General features: G+C 36.7%; 1 protein-coding gene across 11 annotated transcripts in view; it reads left to right on the plus strand.

Annotated features, from left to right (window-relative positions):
• Positions 1-15,056, plus strand: part of LOC126872833 (zwei Ig domain protein zig-8-like) — a 444,324-nt gene that overhangs the window by 262,745 nt on the left and 166,523 nt on the right. For all 11 annotated transcript variants that reach the window (XM_050633026.1, XM_050633027.1, XM_050633030.1 and 8 more), the window contains one exon: positions 2,151-2,361. In XM_050633026.1, coding sequence (XP_050488983.1) covers positions 2,151-2,361 — 211 coding nt within the window. The remainder of the gene's footprint in view (positions 1-2,150; positions 2,362-15,056) is intronic.

The raw sequence follows: 15,056 nt of genomic DNA on the forward strand, positions 1-15,056 counted from the left end.
AATTTAATTCCTCAAATAATTAACAATTCATTGCGTAAAAAAAACACGATTCATTTTCCCTATCTCGCGCTGTACTTGGAGTTACACACTCGCTCGAAAATATCAAGTATTCGAACGCTACAAAATTTTATTTTTGAATTTAATACAGTAATTGAACACAAAATTGTAATCGATCAATCAAATATTATGTTTCGTACAAAAAAAAAAAAAAAAGAAGAAGCAAAAGATCCCCTAATATGTAGGTGCTTCTGAACGATGGTGTTAATTCTCACCTAGTGTAATTGCCGTGCAAAGATTCTTGCTTGTGGGAACGTCTGAAATGCTCGTAATTGCAAGCTCGTAACGGTATCGCGAGAGAGTGCAGTCGCGAAATTAATTATAAAACGATGCACCAACCAGCCTCGTGGTTAGACAGAGTTTCCTGTGTAGGAAAATTCTATGATGAGTAACGTACCATGGGCAACAATTTATTTTATTAATTGCCCCATGCAAGTTCGTCAGCGTGGAAAATAAATCTCGTTAGAATATCTTGGGAGATGTTGTGACTTTTAATAAAAGTACAATTAAGTTACCTCGCGCTTATATATATATTAGATTAATGTATTATTAAGGGGAAATAACGTTCATTTCTAACGACTTCATTTGGCTTACCGTTCACCATTGATCTAAATTACCAACTTTACTCGATTTCTAAAGAATTGTTTAGGTGGAGAGAGATACAATTAATATAAATAAATATCCAGCTGGTTCACCATAGATCTAAATTACCAACTTTACTTGATTTCTAAAGAATTGGTTAGGTGGAGAGAGATACAATTAATATAAATAAATATCCAGCTAGTTCACCATAGATCTAAATTACCAACTTTACTTGATTTCTAAAGAATTGGTTAGGTGGAGAGAGATACAATTAATGTAAATAAATATCCAGTTAGTCCAGTCATAAGATTAATATAATCTCAATTGTAACACGTTCGTAATTTTCTTTAAGTTATTTCCACTTCTTTGGAAGGAAAGTTTCTACTATTTAAGTTTCCAAATCTTGTCTGCTTAGTTAAGGCAGAAGTGTAGAAAAGGGTCGAGGGTCGGACGTGAAACGTAAACGTAAGCGAATCTGTCTGCTGTCAAAACAGAAAGCCATTGAAAAGAGTTGTTTGAACGAGTGTGCACTGAGTAATGCATCGTGGTGTGAATAATTGAAGTGGAGTGTCGGCAAAGCTACATCGTCTCGAAAATTGAATTTATATTCTTTTCTCTGAAATGTTATTTTCCTTACGTTGTGGCGAAACACTTTCTGTTCGCCGAGAGATATGTCGGTAAATATTCTGACTTCAACTCCTGAAAAATCTGGATACAGGAAAGAAAGATGTTATTTTGTTAACAATTACAGTATACAACATACATAGTTGATATAATTTAACTTTTTTTAATGTAATAATTTTCAAATATAAGTAACTTAAAAGAATGCCCTTCATCACATTCATTAACGTTTAAATTTTTACGCTATGCAATTAATGTCTACCGTTAAATTATTTCCTCGAGAAACTGAGTGTATTTTCTTCGTTTCGTTTCATAATCTTGAATTTATTATACTCGTTTAGAAGAAAACATTTCATGTATGAGTATTTAGAGAATTTGTTGTTCGCTACTTTGACGCAGAAAACGAAGTTAACTCAGCAGTAACGAGGGTATTTAAAATAATGGAGATTGAAGCAGAAAAAATACATTAAGACAGAAATAATCAAATTAGGGAATAGATAAAACATCATTACAAACAAACATAAACAAATAGTAAAAATTGAAGAAAAATATATGGATGCGAAAAATATTTTGTTTCGTTATTGAAAAGGAAGGATCACTTGAAAAAATTTATTTTCCCCAAGTTACGGATTTTATATAAATATTTTCCATATGTCGAATGTTGCAATACTTTCGCAGATTACCGTACTTTCTTATATTCGAAAGATCGATGAGGCACAGAGTAACAATCTGCTTACCTAACCGACCAAACTCGCATAAATCCCGGATTATGTTCAAATTCAAAATGTACCGATAGAATTCATCATTGGTTAAGGCTGCAGCTGCAGACCCTCAAGTTAGACTCAGAGCTATCACCGGCTTACATGCTGCGCTTCTTGTTTATCTTGCAGGTGTCCTGGATGCGTAAAAGGGACATGCATATCCTGAGCGCTGGCATCCTGATGTACACCTCGGACCTGAGGTTTCAAGTGATCCATCCGGAGAAGTCTGAAAACTGGACGCTGCAAATCAAGTCGCCTCAGGAACGAGACTCCGGGGTTTACGAGTGCCAGGTCAGCACCGAGCCAAAGATGTCGTTGAACTACAGCCTCAACGTGGTCGGTGAGTGAATTCTGAATAATTCAGGCGGTCACACAAGTCGCTTAGCTCGCGTCGTTTTTCATTTCCCAGCGAAATCCGGCCGATTCAACCGGGCCATCCTCCATTTTCCATCGTGGTAGAACCCGTGCTCGGTTGTGTCGCGGATTACCATAGCTTGAATTTTTAAACCGATCAATTTGTGGATCGTTACCGACGTTTATTGTTTGCGACAATATTCGACAGCAGGCTTTTCAGGTTGTGTACTTTTGCCCCGTGGCGAAAGCGTTGTCACGGAGCTTCGAAGATTCAACGTTACAATCGTTCACGTTTCTTCTCTTTGCTGGTCAGATTTTTCTTTAAATATTTGAGCAGTTATTTGGTTGACAAGTTATGGTGCAAGCAATTGTTAAGTATCGGAACAATCAGACTTTTAATTCTGATTAAATTGTCATTTACATGCACTATGTTATAGCTTTAAAATTTAATCCGTTCGAAATTTAATCATTGCAAATTGATTGCGGACATTTATGCAAATTCATATTTTCGAAACGCGATGGTAGAAACAAATACGGAATAAATAAATGATATATTTTAATTGTTCGTTTAAAATCTGATCGACAGCATATTAAAATTTACTACATGTGATTAATGTTTCAACCAAGTTTCACTCACTTCCGTTACAATATCGCTTATTATATTAAATACGCTTATCAGATGAGAAGAATCTTTTTTTATCCAAATGAATATTTTTCTTTCTACAAAGCTTAAAGTAAGCTAAATTCTCAAACCTCACGATAGCACTGCTAGTCTACAGAAACTACTTCAAACGACCGAACTTCCTTGTGGGGAAACTCACCTAGCTAAGTATATACTTGGCATTCGTTTAAATATTAAACTGGGCGGAGATATCTAATTCAGCGGAATCAGATAACAAGTTTTTCGCCGTTTAGTTCTCGCTTACACAACCCTCTGCACGAAACATTAGGGATGGAATGACAACGATAACTCGAAGTTCTCGTTTCGTCTTCCTGTTTCCGATGTCTCGCGGCTGCGAAATAAAATGCGAAGCCAGAAATAAGTTATCCCCGCTATCGGAAGCCAGAGTTAAGGCTAGCTATAAACAAGCTAACTTGGTTCCGTGTATTCCGGAAGGCTTTCATATTGGCATAACTGCCTCACCGGCAACTTAATCTTTTGCAGTTCAATAACTTTGCAACTTGCAGCCTTGATTCTCGTAAACTTTCGAACTGTGCCGCCCAACGTCGGTTTCCTGCGAAATTAAAAGCGCTCTGCGCAGATATATTTCATTATATCACACAAAGTACACTAAACTAACCGTATTCAAAATGTCTTCGTACAATCTTTGTCCACGGTTCAAATTCTTAAATCCTTGTATTTCTCTCGGTTCGCCAGCTCCAACAATAAAAATTAATTTCATTCCTCACTGATTTTATGACCTCGCTATATCATACTCCGTACTACCTACACAATCTCGCGTTCTATCACGTGATCCCTTGCAAAGAACGTCGGAATGCAACCAGAAAGAAACCTATACAACATTCTGCCGCGCGGATGGCACGGTAAAAACATCTCAAGCACGAATCCCGACTTACGCGGCAAGCAAAAAGCCACGATAGTCACGACGATCCATGAAGAATCGTCCCACATAAAAAAAGAACAATAAAAAAAAGAAAAAATGGAAAGGGAAAAGGAGAGGAAAGGCCGATTTTCCAAGCTCTCGTTTTAGGTCAGTCCTATCGCGATTCACATGCGGTGGCAGTGGAGAAAGGAGCGGAGCGAATTTATCTAGCTTGCCTGAACAACAGGGCGAATGCAGACTCGCGGAGACAAGCGTTGACGTTCAAATCTTGGCGAGATAACGGGGAAACAGAGGGCTGAGAAATCGCGAAAGAACGGGACGACGAAGGGAAAGGGGCCGGGAAGACGCGTTCAGGGGTCGTATTCCGATGGAAACGAACTCGGATGGGGTGGTGGCTGCTCGATAAGCTGCTTGCTGGAAACGCCTTAGCCAAATGATTGCCTTTGGCCGTGTAGAATCGCGGAGTCATGCGTACCCGCACGCCTAATACAGGTACAATTCGTGCTCGTTCTTCTGGTGTAGCCGGGCGAAAAAGTTGGCGCGAAATAAATCGCCTTTCTTCTGGCTGCTTCGTCGAAGTCGTAAAGCATGGACTCGATGGCGAAATCAATTTTACAAATCCGTCGCGCAAAAACGCACGTCTCGAAACTTTACGCGTGCACCCCGTAGGCGAGAGATTTGTTGGCCTCGGGGCTTGCGAGTTCGTTGCCCCTCGATAGAGCGTGTTTTAGTTGGGTTAACAGCCGACGTTTGTCGCGGCGATAAGTTATAAGGGATTTGCCGGGACCTTTAGCTGAATCTGAAAAATTCGTCGGGTTTCGCGTTTGGTTTTATCATTGTTGTGTTTTAATTTGATAACGTTTAATTTTTGGTAACGTTGCAACAACTTTCAACTTGTTTTATAAAATTTATCGAATCTAACGAACTGATGGAAGAAATGTTCATTTTATTATCTAACGAAATGTCATAATTTGAAAATTGTTTAGATATAGGTTGTAATATTAATATTACATATATGTTATAGAATAAAAAGAGATTTTGTACGGATTGAATGATATTGTGTGGTGCACTTTGTGTAAAAATGTATATCTATATTTCTTATATCTTATTCGATTTATATATTATCATACCAGTGATAATTACATTATTACGCTGTCGTTAACTAGCGACTTTATAGAAATTATAATATTTTTTGATTTTTATTTGTCTGCGTGATTAATTGAACGAAAAAATGGGGATCGATTATAAAGATTTAACGTAGACACTTAAAACATTGTTGAGTTTAATAACTCGTTGCTGAAAATTTAGTCGAAGTATGTTTAGTTGAAATTAATAATTTAAGAAAATAATAGAATGATAACAAGTAAATCCATGACTGGAATTATCAAGCTTGCTTGAAATGTAGTACGAGAAACGACAATTTCATAATATTTCATTGGAGATGTCAGGGAAAAAGATATTTTATTGGAGTTGTGGAACATCGCACGCTTGGAGTCGAGTTATATTACGATATAAAATTGTAATTAATTCTTTTACAAAAGGACGACTATTAAATATATATTAAAATGTAAATGTCACTGAATTATACTGCAACGCAATTTAAAAGTCACGTTGTCCATCACGAGTTGCTTTCTCTGCATTTACAAATTTACAATTTAATGCAATCACAATAACCAGAGCATGACCATTAAAAATGCGAAATGGTTGCATTAAAAAATAATATATTAGAATTTTATTATATATATCTTTTGAAACCATCGAACTTTACTTTAAGGTAACCCACAATCTATCTTTATGGGGAATTCTCATACTGCATGACCTATTTTCTCCCAAAGCCACTCAAGCTCTTTTAATCAAATTTCCACTGAGTACTCTATTAATAGTGCTAAATAAATTAAATACTCGCATTCTTCAGAAACCGTATAGAAAAAAGATTAAACGATGGATAAAGAATTGTTCAGAAACTGATGAACAATAATCGTCTTTTTTTCTAGTGTAGGTATTATTCCATATATTTAACAATTTGTTAAAAATTGGAAATTAAATTTGTTAGAAAGTATTTATACCAAATTCTATGTAACATTATTCTACGTGAAAATGTTACAGGCACTTCATATTCAGTGTGCTTCAAAGTATAGAAAATCTATTTTTAAATGGTTGTGTAAAAAAGTTATAGAAAAAGCATAGAAATAATACTTTTTATAGCACATTTAATATCGCACTAAATTATCAAATATCACTTGCGAAGTAAGGGAACAAATTCCGCTAACAATTTTTCAAAACGAATAACCAACGGCCTTAGAAATTATAAACTATAGCACTTTTCGCAGCATCCGTTTTCTTCCGCTCCGCCATTTGAAACCAGGATCCTCCGCAATTAATTTACATCTTCGTAACCTCCTGGGAAGGAGTTTAAAAATGAGAACAGCTGCCAATCACTTAATCTTCGGTGAAATATTCCTCTTCGTTGACGTTGCACCGATGTTGATCTAAACGAGTGCAATAAAACACTAACCTCTGACACGATTTTGAACCATTTGTTTAGTTAGGAATTTATGTGTATTTAGGAATTAAACCCTTAACCACGTGAGTATCATTTTTTGTACTAACGTAAACAATCACGTTTCCTCGTATTCCTAAAATTACTTTCTTTCATTCATTTCATAACTCGGCCTTTGAATTTTATTGTATTAAGAATTAAAAACAAAATTGTGCACCTTTCAGCGGTTAGGTCGGGAAAAATTGCACGTTATGAGGTTAATCAACTGCGGCAAAATAAATTCAGTTGCTTTACTAACGTAATTCGATGATATATTCGTATCGGTTTCTTGTATCGGTGGAATCTTAAAGGGAAACTGTCGGTCTAGAACCAGCGTTCTAGGTCGAATCGATATGAGCAGTGGTCGGATATCGGACAGCTAATAGTAGCGGGGTGGAATTTCTGTAATTAATAGCGTGAGAATAATAAGACGATACAAATTTTTCATTGTTCGAAAGTTTGGAATGGTATTGGAGAAGATCGAGATGATTTTTCGAAGCAATGAAGTAGGCGTCGAAAGAAAAAGAGAATCGAGTTAGCAACAAGATAGAAGATAGCGACGATCGATAGGGAAATGAATTTACGTGTTTCTAACATATAAAACGCAAATACACCAAATAATTTTCTGTGACGACCACAAATAGAAATTATTACAAGTCACATTTTTCGTCTTCCCTGGAAATGCAATAATTATAAATACACTATTTTTCTTATCACATCCTTAATAACTGGTTTATTAACTTTTCAACTTTTAACGTTTCTTCTTAACTGTCCCCAATACTGAGGCAAGTATTTGTTTGAACGTTTCATTGTTTGACAGAAATTCACAATGAAAACGCTACTGAGTTTTCGGGCAATCCAATAAAAGTCCCAGAGAAATCCAATAGAGGTTCGTACAAATCCCAAGATATAGCAAATATTTTCGTTCACATCCTCGACCACAGATTCTTCAGATTTTCATATAGGAAAAGTAGACAAAATAGGAAATTCTCCATTATTTAGTACTATCAAATACATTTTACGCACAAGATGTCCTAATAAACTTTCCCCGGAAGGGCGTCCTTGCAATGAGGATTCAACGAGTCAAGATTATTCTCTATCCGACTGATCTCGCGCTAACCTCGAGAATCTCACTCTATTCAGAGTTCAACGAAACCTTCCCCAAAAATCCACCAATCTACCCTTGCATCAACACACTCCACTGACCGCGAAATAGCTCATCCATCTAACCAAGCATCAGGAAAAACGCACGATGCTTTTCTAGATGAATCGATGTTCTTCAATTTGCCTGTTACTTTTCGTCTTCTGCCTGAAATTACCTACCTGTTAGCTGGCAATTTTATACTCGTATACGTTGTAAACATACATTGTATTTACAGCAGTAATATCCTCATTTTCCAACGAAGTGGTCTTTCTATCGAGTTCTAAGTTACAATACGATCAAAAAGTGTAATTGCAGTTAAATCTTTCCGAAATTCAAGTTACGTAACCGAAACGTTGCTATTTGTATGCTCGTCGCTGCAAGTCTTCGCGGTATTTGAATAAAAGCATCGAGTAGTGACGTCAATTGATGTATCGACAGTTAGGGTTAGTTCGAACGTTCCACTCTCCTCGAAAAAACCACAGGGCAAGTACAGTGAACAGAAAAAAATGGTAGGCATCTGAATTGTCCGTTGGACGATAAAATCTATGTCTCACATGGATACGCTCAATTCGGAAAGCGTAAAATCTAAAATCGTTAATTTTCTTCAAAAATTTACTTTTCCTAATCACGTTACTCTTCCAGCAGATATGCGTGTGTACGTGCATAAATTGCGAACAGGTGTAACATTGTGACACAATTGCAAAAATGTCGTTCGTTCGCATCGATCCTTAAACCTATAATTTTGCCTGGTGTCGCAGCGGCTTTAACAGCTTAATAGCTAAAATATACGTTCTCAGCACGATCCGTAAACCATTCTACAATCCCTTTCTCGTCGCTAGCAAGCATCATGGTTGCAGTGGCGCGTGCATAATGTCCAAAGGATGCTCTCAGCAGCGAGTTCTGCACTGGATCGCAGCGAACCTTGTTTTGGTTTTGCCCAGCCGCGCTGACAACGTTATTGTTTGCCAAATCCGCGCCAGTTAATTAGCATTTTCATCGGGTTGTCAGGCCACGCTGCCGATGACGCGGCACCGTTCGAGACACGCCGGTTTAATGGTTTCCGGTCAGTGTACGGTGATATCGGTCCCGATCGTAACCCAGTGCAAGATATTTCAGCGACGCGGCAAGGGTGGAAAAGCGCAAATTACCTACTTTTAGTACAACAGTGAGTGCAGGGATACGAACTATACAGGATGACGCAGCTAAAAAGGATCATTTAATATTAAATATTTGCCTTGTTTTCTGTTGTATGCAAGAAAAAGCTTCTCGGTAAAATAAAAGGTACATTTTAAACGACATTTTTTAAATAGTTTGCTATATTTATTTTTCGATTCTTCTAATTTCGGTAACTTTGTCCTGAAAAGGCAAATATTTAGTTGATCCCATTCAGCTAGGCCATCGTGTATAGAACAAAAAGATGGGTGATGCTTGGATATGTTAATTCAGACAGAGGAAATTAGGAAGCATTTGGTTAAATGATCGCGTGGATATCAAAGTAGGAAAGAAATTTCTTTTCTCTACGTAATATAATTATTGCATAACGTTAATCCACGTGTAAACCTCGTGTGGAGATATTTTGCACATGGCAAGATCAATTTCATTTTTATTTTTAATAGGATCACGCTCTGCTTTTAAATTTTACAATTAATGATTATTTAATTGGTATGTTAAGAAAAGCTATTAAAATAGTTGTATTTGGGAATGATTAATTCGGATGATAGCATAAGTTTAGGGAGGGGGGGGGGTGAGGAGGAGGAAAATGTTAAATTTTCTCTTTCATTTTTAAGTTTTGCTGAGCTTGCGCTTTATTGCGTTTCATATAGCCCATGGAAATGGAAAACAAAAATATATATGTAATTGCTACTTGAAAAAACGAATTAAAAGTCATTTCTGTTATTTAAAAAATATTGCAACTTCAAACGACAGATATGATTTATCGTGTCTACAAAAATTCTGTTTTACACATTTTTCCTATTAATTGCCATTTATAAATATATATGTACTCAATTTATTTGGAAAACTGCACCACTTTTATAAAATTCAGCCATGTTAAAATACTAATACGAATAATTGTTGCATGAACTTGATCGGAAATGTTTGATAAAACGAAACAAAATGAAGTTTGTTGAAAAAAACAGGAGAAATTTATGGCCGAAAATTATGCTTTCTTGTTCGACCGTGCTTTATTTGGAAAATAGTAAATCACGAGTGAAACATATTTTTTCGTACCACCGAGTAATTTTCAAGCGCTCGCCGACATTCTGATCCATGATAAAAAACGAATAATGCAATTGTATCTGTTTCCTCTGCCTTCTTCTTTTTTCGTTATTTTCGAAACACTAGAAATTGAGATCATATGACTTCTGGATATTTTTTCCTTTCCGAACGCTGCAGATTTCCTTCATTTTTATGGACATTGGATAACAATTCTTGATCTTACGTTATTATACCATTCAGGTCTTAGTATTTTTGATTTCAAACAAAAATTATTCAACCTTGCTTCGACGCTTCTCCATATGAACACCTTACTTAGCCGACTATCTTTAATATTATACTATTTTTCACGTCTATTAACAATCTTAAAATTCCATGCACGCATTAATCGATCGTGAGTGAACTAGTAATGAGGTGGTAGTTGGCGTGGTATAGAATTTTGTTCGTATATATACCAGTAATTTATTTACGAGACGGCGCGTCGAATAGGCAGGCATTACAGCATGATTCCGCTATAAATGAATATTGGTTAGCCGAGCATAACATCGCGATCAATTATGCAATCTGACGAGCCGGTACTGACACGAAATTACCCCGTTGCTCGATTCGAGGTGAATTAACAATGTTTTCCATCCCCGAAAATCGTTCAACTTTCCACAGCTCCATTTCTCGAAACGATTCCTCCTACTGTGGTCTACGTGACATAGCAGCTGGATACTGATAATTAATCATTTTTCACCTATCGGCCAGATACTTCATGACATAATGTCGTTTGTACTACATTTCGATCGGATATCATTGCATACAGGATGAGCCATGTAAATGGTATTGTCTAAACACGAGCTCTGTCCGGAAACAATTTCACCAATGGATACATCTTTCTACCTAAATATATTGCTGTAAAAAAATAGTAATTCGTAAAAAAAAAGATCGGTATATTTAAATCTACACCCTGACAATTTTTTTTGGAAAAATAAACATACGAGAACATCGATAATGTTAAGGTAATCTTGGGTTCGATACCAGTCGAGGTAAAAACACGGTAATCTTGCGATTTCGTCATATTCTTTTAATCGCTATATTCATTAACGGATTATCGAATACAGTATCTGCTTAAGAACTTTATTTCTAACGTCTGAAAAAGCAGGAATTTTTGTAATAAGAAACAGATAATTCTGGGAAAGACTTTTACGTGATAAAAAGATTGCACGAAGATACAGAAAAAGGATTGTAATACCAAGAAACTTAGTGCAAGAACATTGGCAAAAGATGCTGTAGCAGTAAAGAAAGTGGCTGTAGTTGTAGTGCAGGCACGCCAAAGACGGGATTGTAGCAATTGAAAAAGTAGCGTAGGTACACTAGGGAAAGGATTCTAGCAATAAGAAAAGACACAATGAGACCCAAAGAGATTCTAGCAAGAAAAAGGTAAAAAGAGGTACAGGGACGCCAAGAAAAATTACAGGGCGCATGGGAAGGAAAACTTGCGACAAGTGAAAATATGGCAAAGAAAAACCAATGTGATACTTAAACGAAACAGATTTCCAAACGCGTTCAACTAACCTAAGTTTCTATTCTAAATAGAATTTATTAAAGATATGCAGTAGGTCCGAACAGCGCCATTCGAAACAGGATAACTTTTTCAAAACTGGACCAAACGACTTGAGTTTTTTCGAGAGGTTAGAAGGGTTGGTCGACTAGATAAAGTTTTCAATATGTATATAGCTGACATAACTCTTGAAAATGCGCAGTTTCAATTTTTATTACACGTCCAAATAAAAGAGTTGTAAAAGGTGTCGTGTACTATTTTCTTCGCGATTGCAATCAATTGCATTTTCTAGTCAACTAATCCATTCTGACCTCCCCAAAAAAAAGCAAGTGGTTTGGTCCAATTTTAAAAAAGTTATTCCCTTTCGAAAAGCGTTTGAATATTTTCATTACTCGCTGTAAAGATGACAGCTTTATTTGAAATGGGATTAAATAAATATAGAATATTATATAAATATATTATATTATATTATATAAATATAGAATAAATATTAAGTAAATAAAAATTATTTATATACTTGCGAACGCAATTAATTCTACAATGAAAAGTCTTACCTTCGTTTGATACGCTTTGTTTAAACAAACATGACACTTTTTCGAGATATACGACAAGTTTTGTGGATAGCTGTATGCAATATTTAATTTCTAGGTTGAGAAATTTCATTCTACGCAATTATAGATCTGAAGTCCACGATTTCGGCATTGGCTCGCTTCCAGGCTGAATCTTGAAGGACTAGCTACGATCGAACTCGAGGACGAGGATGAGGACAGAGAGGAACCAGATCCGTTGAAGGGATGTCCTCTCTGCGCTGGATAATTTCCTAGCTCTTCAAACTTACTCTGAAATAATTCGGGGGAAAATGGAGAGTATTACTAACCGTCTCTAATAACAAGGAATATTTTACCGGCTCAGCCTTCTTACCACATTCTCGATGTTTTCATCAACTCGCACCGAGGAGAACGAAAGATTGCGAAACGTAATTTTCTTTGATTAAATTGCATGTCGCGTCGGTCGATTCTCTCATAGCGTAATTTCGCTCGCAGAAAGTATCGTTGATTTTTGGTTCTTTAATTCGAAGTTGATCGGATCCATATGACCATCTTGGGGTTATAGAAGTTACACGTGACTGTTTTCTTCTTTGTATCGTGGAAAGGACATTTAAATTAGTTGTGTAATCTTTATTCGTATTTATTTTTACAATTTTTGCAAAATTGCTAGAGTCTCCTTTTGCGTTATAGTTACGCGTATTGTTTCAATTAATTGGTCAAAAGTAATATACCTTTCGTAATTTTTCTTTCCTTCTGACAAAGTGGATAATTGTTTAATCTGAAAATGAAATATTTTCCTTTTACGTGCACGCGGGCGTAGATCGTAAAGTGTGTGCACTTAACGAAATCTGATAGTCGAGTATAAATAAAAGCGCAGTTGAGAAACGTGTGTAAGTAGATCCCTTTTTATTTTAATGGGTTTCTGGAATGCGAGACTCTTACGGAGATTGAATTAAATTTCACTTTTCCTGTGTTATGTTTAATTTAAAATTATTGTGCAGTGGTAACACTAGCCATAATGCCGACTGTCCACCGTCTTATTTACGATCGCGTCGTGCCTCTCGCGTTTCAGTCTTTTCCTGCCTGCACGTTCTAACGAAAATAATTTATACCGACGCTAATTAAAATTCCAAATAAAGTGGTTATCAATGAAACAAAATTTGATTAATAAATACGAAGAAACAGAGCAAGCTGCAATTTTGTTTCTTTTTTACTGTATTCAACAACTAAATGCGATGAACGATTTAGAAATTTAAACAGATGATATATTTTTCTATCCAAGTTCTACGTTGTAAATTGTATTTACGAAAATGCAAATTTGCATAAATATCGGCAGTCTACTTATGAATGATGAACAGCGTAAATCTTGACGAAATCGCAAAAGTTGCTCAACAGCGTCGAAGCAATGGCAAGTGATTATTAGGCGCTTGACATTGTTCATGCAATTAAGTCTCATTGTCGCGATTGGTCACACTTGGTTACAATATGGGACCGAATGACACGCGTTAACGCACTGACGGCTTAATTGGTTTCACCCTGCACCCCTTTCTGATCTGCCACCCACGCCACACAACGGTTGCGTTAGCATTGTTGCAACGCAGCACAGGAGGCTACAAATCAATTGCGAAATTCGCGGTAATCACGCGAGAATAATGGTGTTCGTTCTTCGAGATCGATGTGGCAACGATTTAACCGGAAACCGATGGGTCCACCGCGAGAAATCCCGTCCCATTCCAACTCGAACCTTCGTTCAACTTCGTGTTCTATTATCTATAGTGATTTTACACAAAACATTTCGAACAATTTTAAATCAATACAATCAATTTAAGTGATCTTTTTTGTTGATAAATTTATCTTGATTAAATAAGGAATAATTTTAATACAGAGACATATGTATATAAAAATATCTTTTCTATATTATTTTATATATTAAAATTATTTTGCACTCATAATTTGCGATAGCTAACATACGTAACATACTCAAACTTCAACATACCGAAGCTCCAAGTTAATATAATAAGCTTGTGCTTGTTTCTTACGAACACGTTTTCTCCTTGTAATCAACGATCAGCGAGAACGTCTCCTTATTATCACACGAAAACGCAACGATTTACTATTTCAAGAACTCTATCCACCTATCGATTCTCGATACTGAGCATCCACAATATGCAACAATAACCAGCGATTCGCGGAGCGTGACGCGTGTGCGCGAAACCGCCATTAAGCGTATGAAAATCGGGACTGAAATCGTATCCGACGTTAACGATAAAGCTCGATAACAGGCGACGCGTGCTATTAAACAATTTTATTCGCGGTTCAGCTTGGTAACGCGGCGTTTCATGGTGCAACGTCACCTAAATCTCCGCATGGTGAAACATCGCGACGCATCCTGACGGAATAAACATCTACGCGGCCTCGCATGCACATTTATCACGAGTTGGCTCAACCCTTATTTGTCACTCATCCGTGTCCCTCGTAATCGTGTTTCGCGATCATAAATTTTAATTTCTCCGTCGGCGAAAACGGAGCAACGAGATGCGGCTTGGTTCCTTTGCCGGTGAATAGCCGCATAGATCAGAGCTGTTCGCCGGCCCACCGACGACAATAGCGGGCATCCGGTTCCTCTGCGGCGATCCCGAAACGCCTTAAGTTCCGCTCGAACGATTATTTGTCTTTCGTGTGACTTTCGCTCTATCGTTTCCCTCGCTCTGATGCTTTGATTAATTTTTGATGGCTCGTGCACCACAAAGCCTGTTAACACTTTGACTGCCACGCCGAAATCACATGTTTCACTCAGAACGCCACGGGAATATTTTTATTATTCAAAGCATATAATGACAAAATAATAATAAATGTAAGACAACATTGTTCCTGAATGGACCGTTTATCTTATTGGTGGTCACGGGTGACCATCGTGGCGCCTTGGTAATAGCTGTTAGCTTCGTTTATTTCAACAAATCATTCGTATTCGTTGTTTCATCGTAAACAAAACGTCCAGAATATATTGTTGAAACGTGTAGAAGATATTAGTAAACAGTATGTGCTCATTCTATATATAATAAATAGTAAGGTATGTTCACACTTCTAATTTCAATTATATGATTATAAAGCAGCATTTACGATTA

Source organism: Bombus huntii, chromosome 14 (genome assembly GCF_024542735.1).
Source record: "Bombus huntii isolate Logan2020A chromosome 14, iyBomHunt1.1, whole genome shotgun sequence".
Taxonomy (NCBI): Eukaryota; Metazoa; Arthropoda; class Insecta; order Hymenoptera; family Apidae; genus Bombus; species Bombus huntii.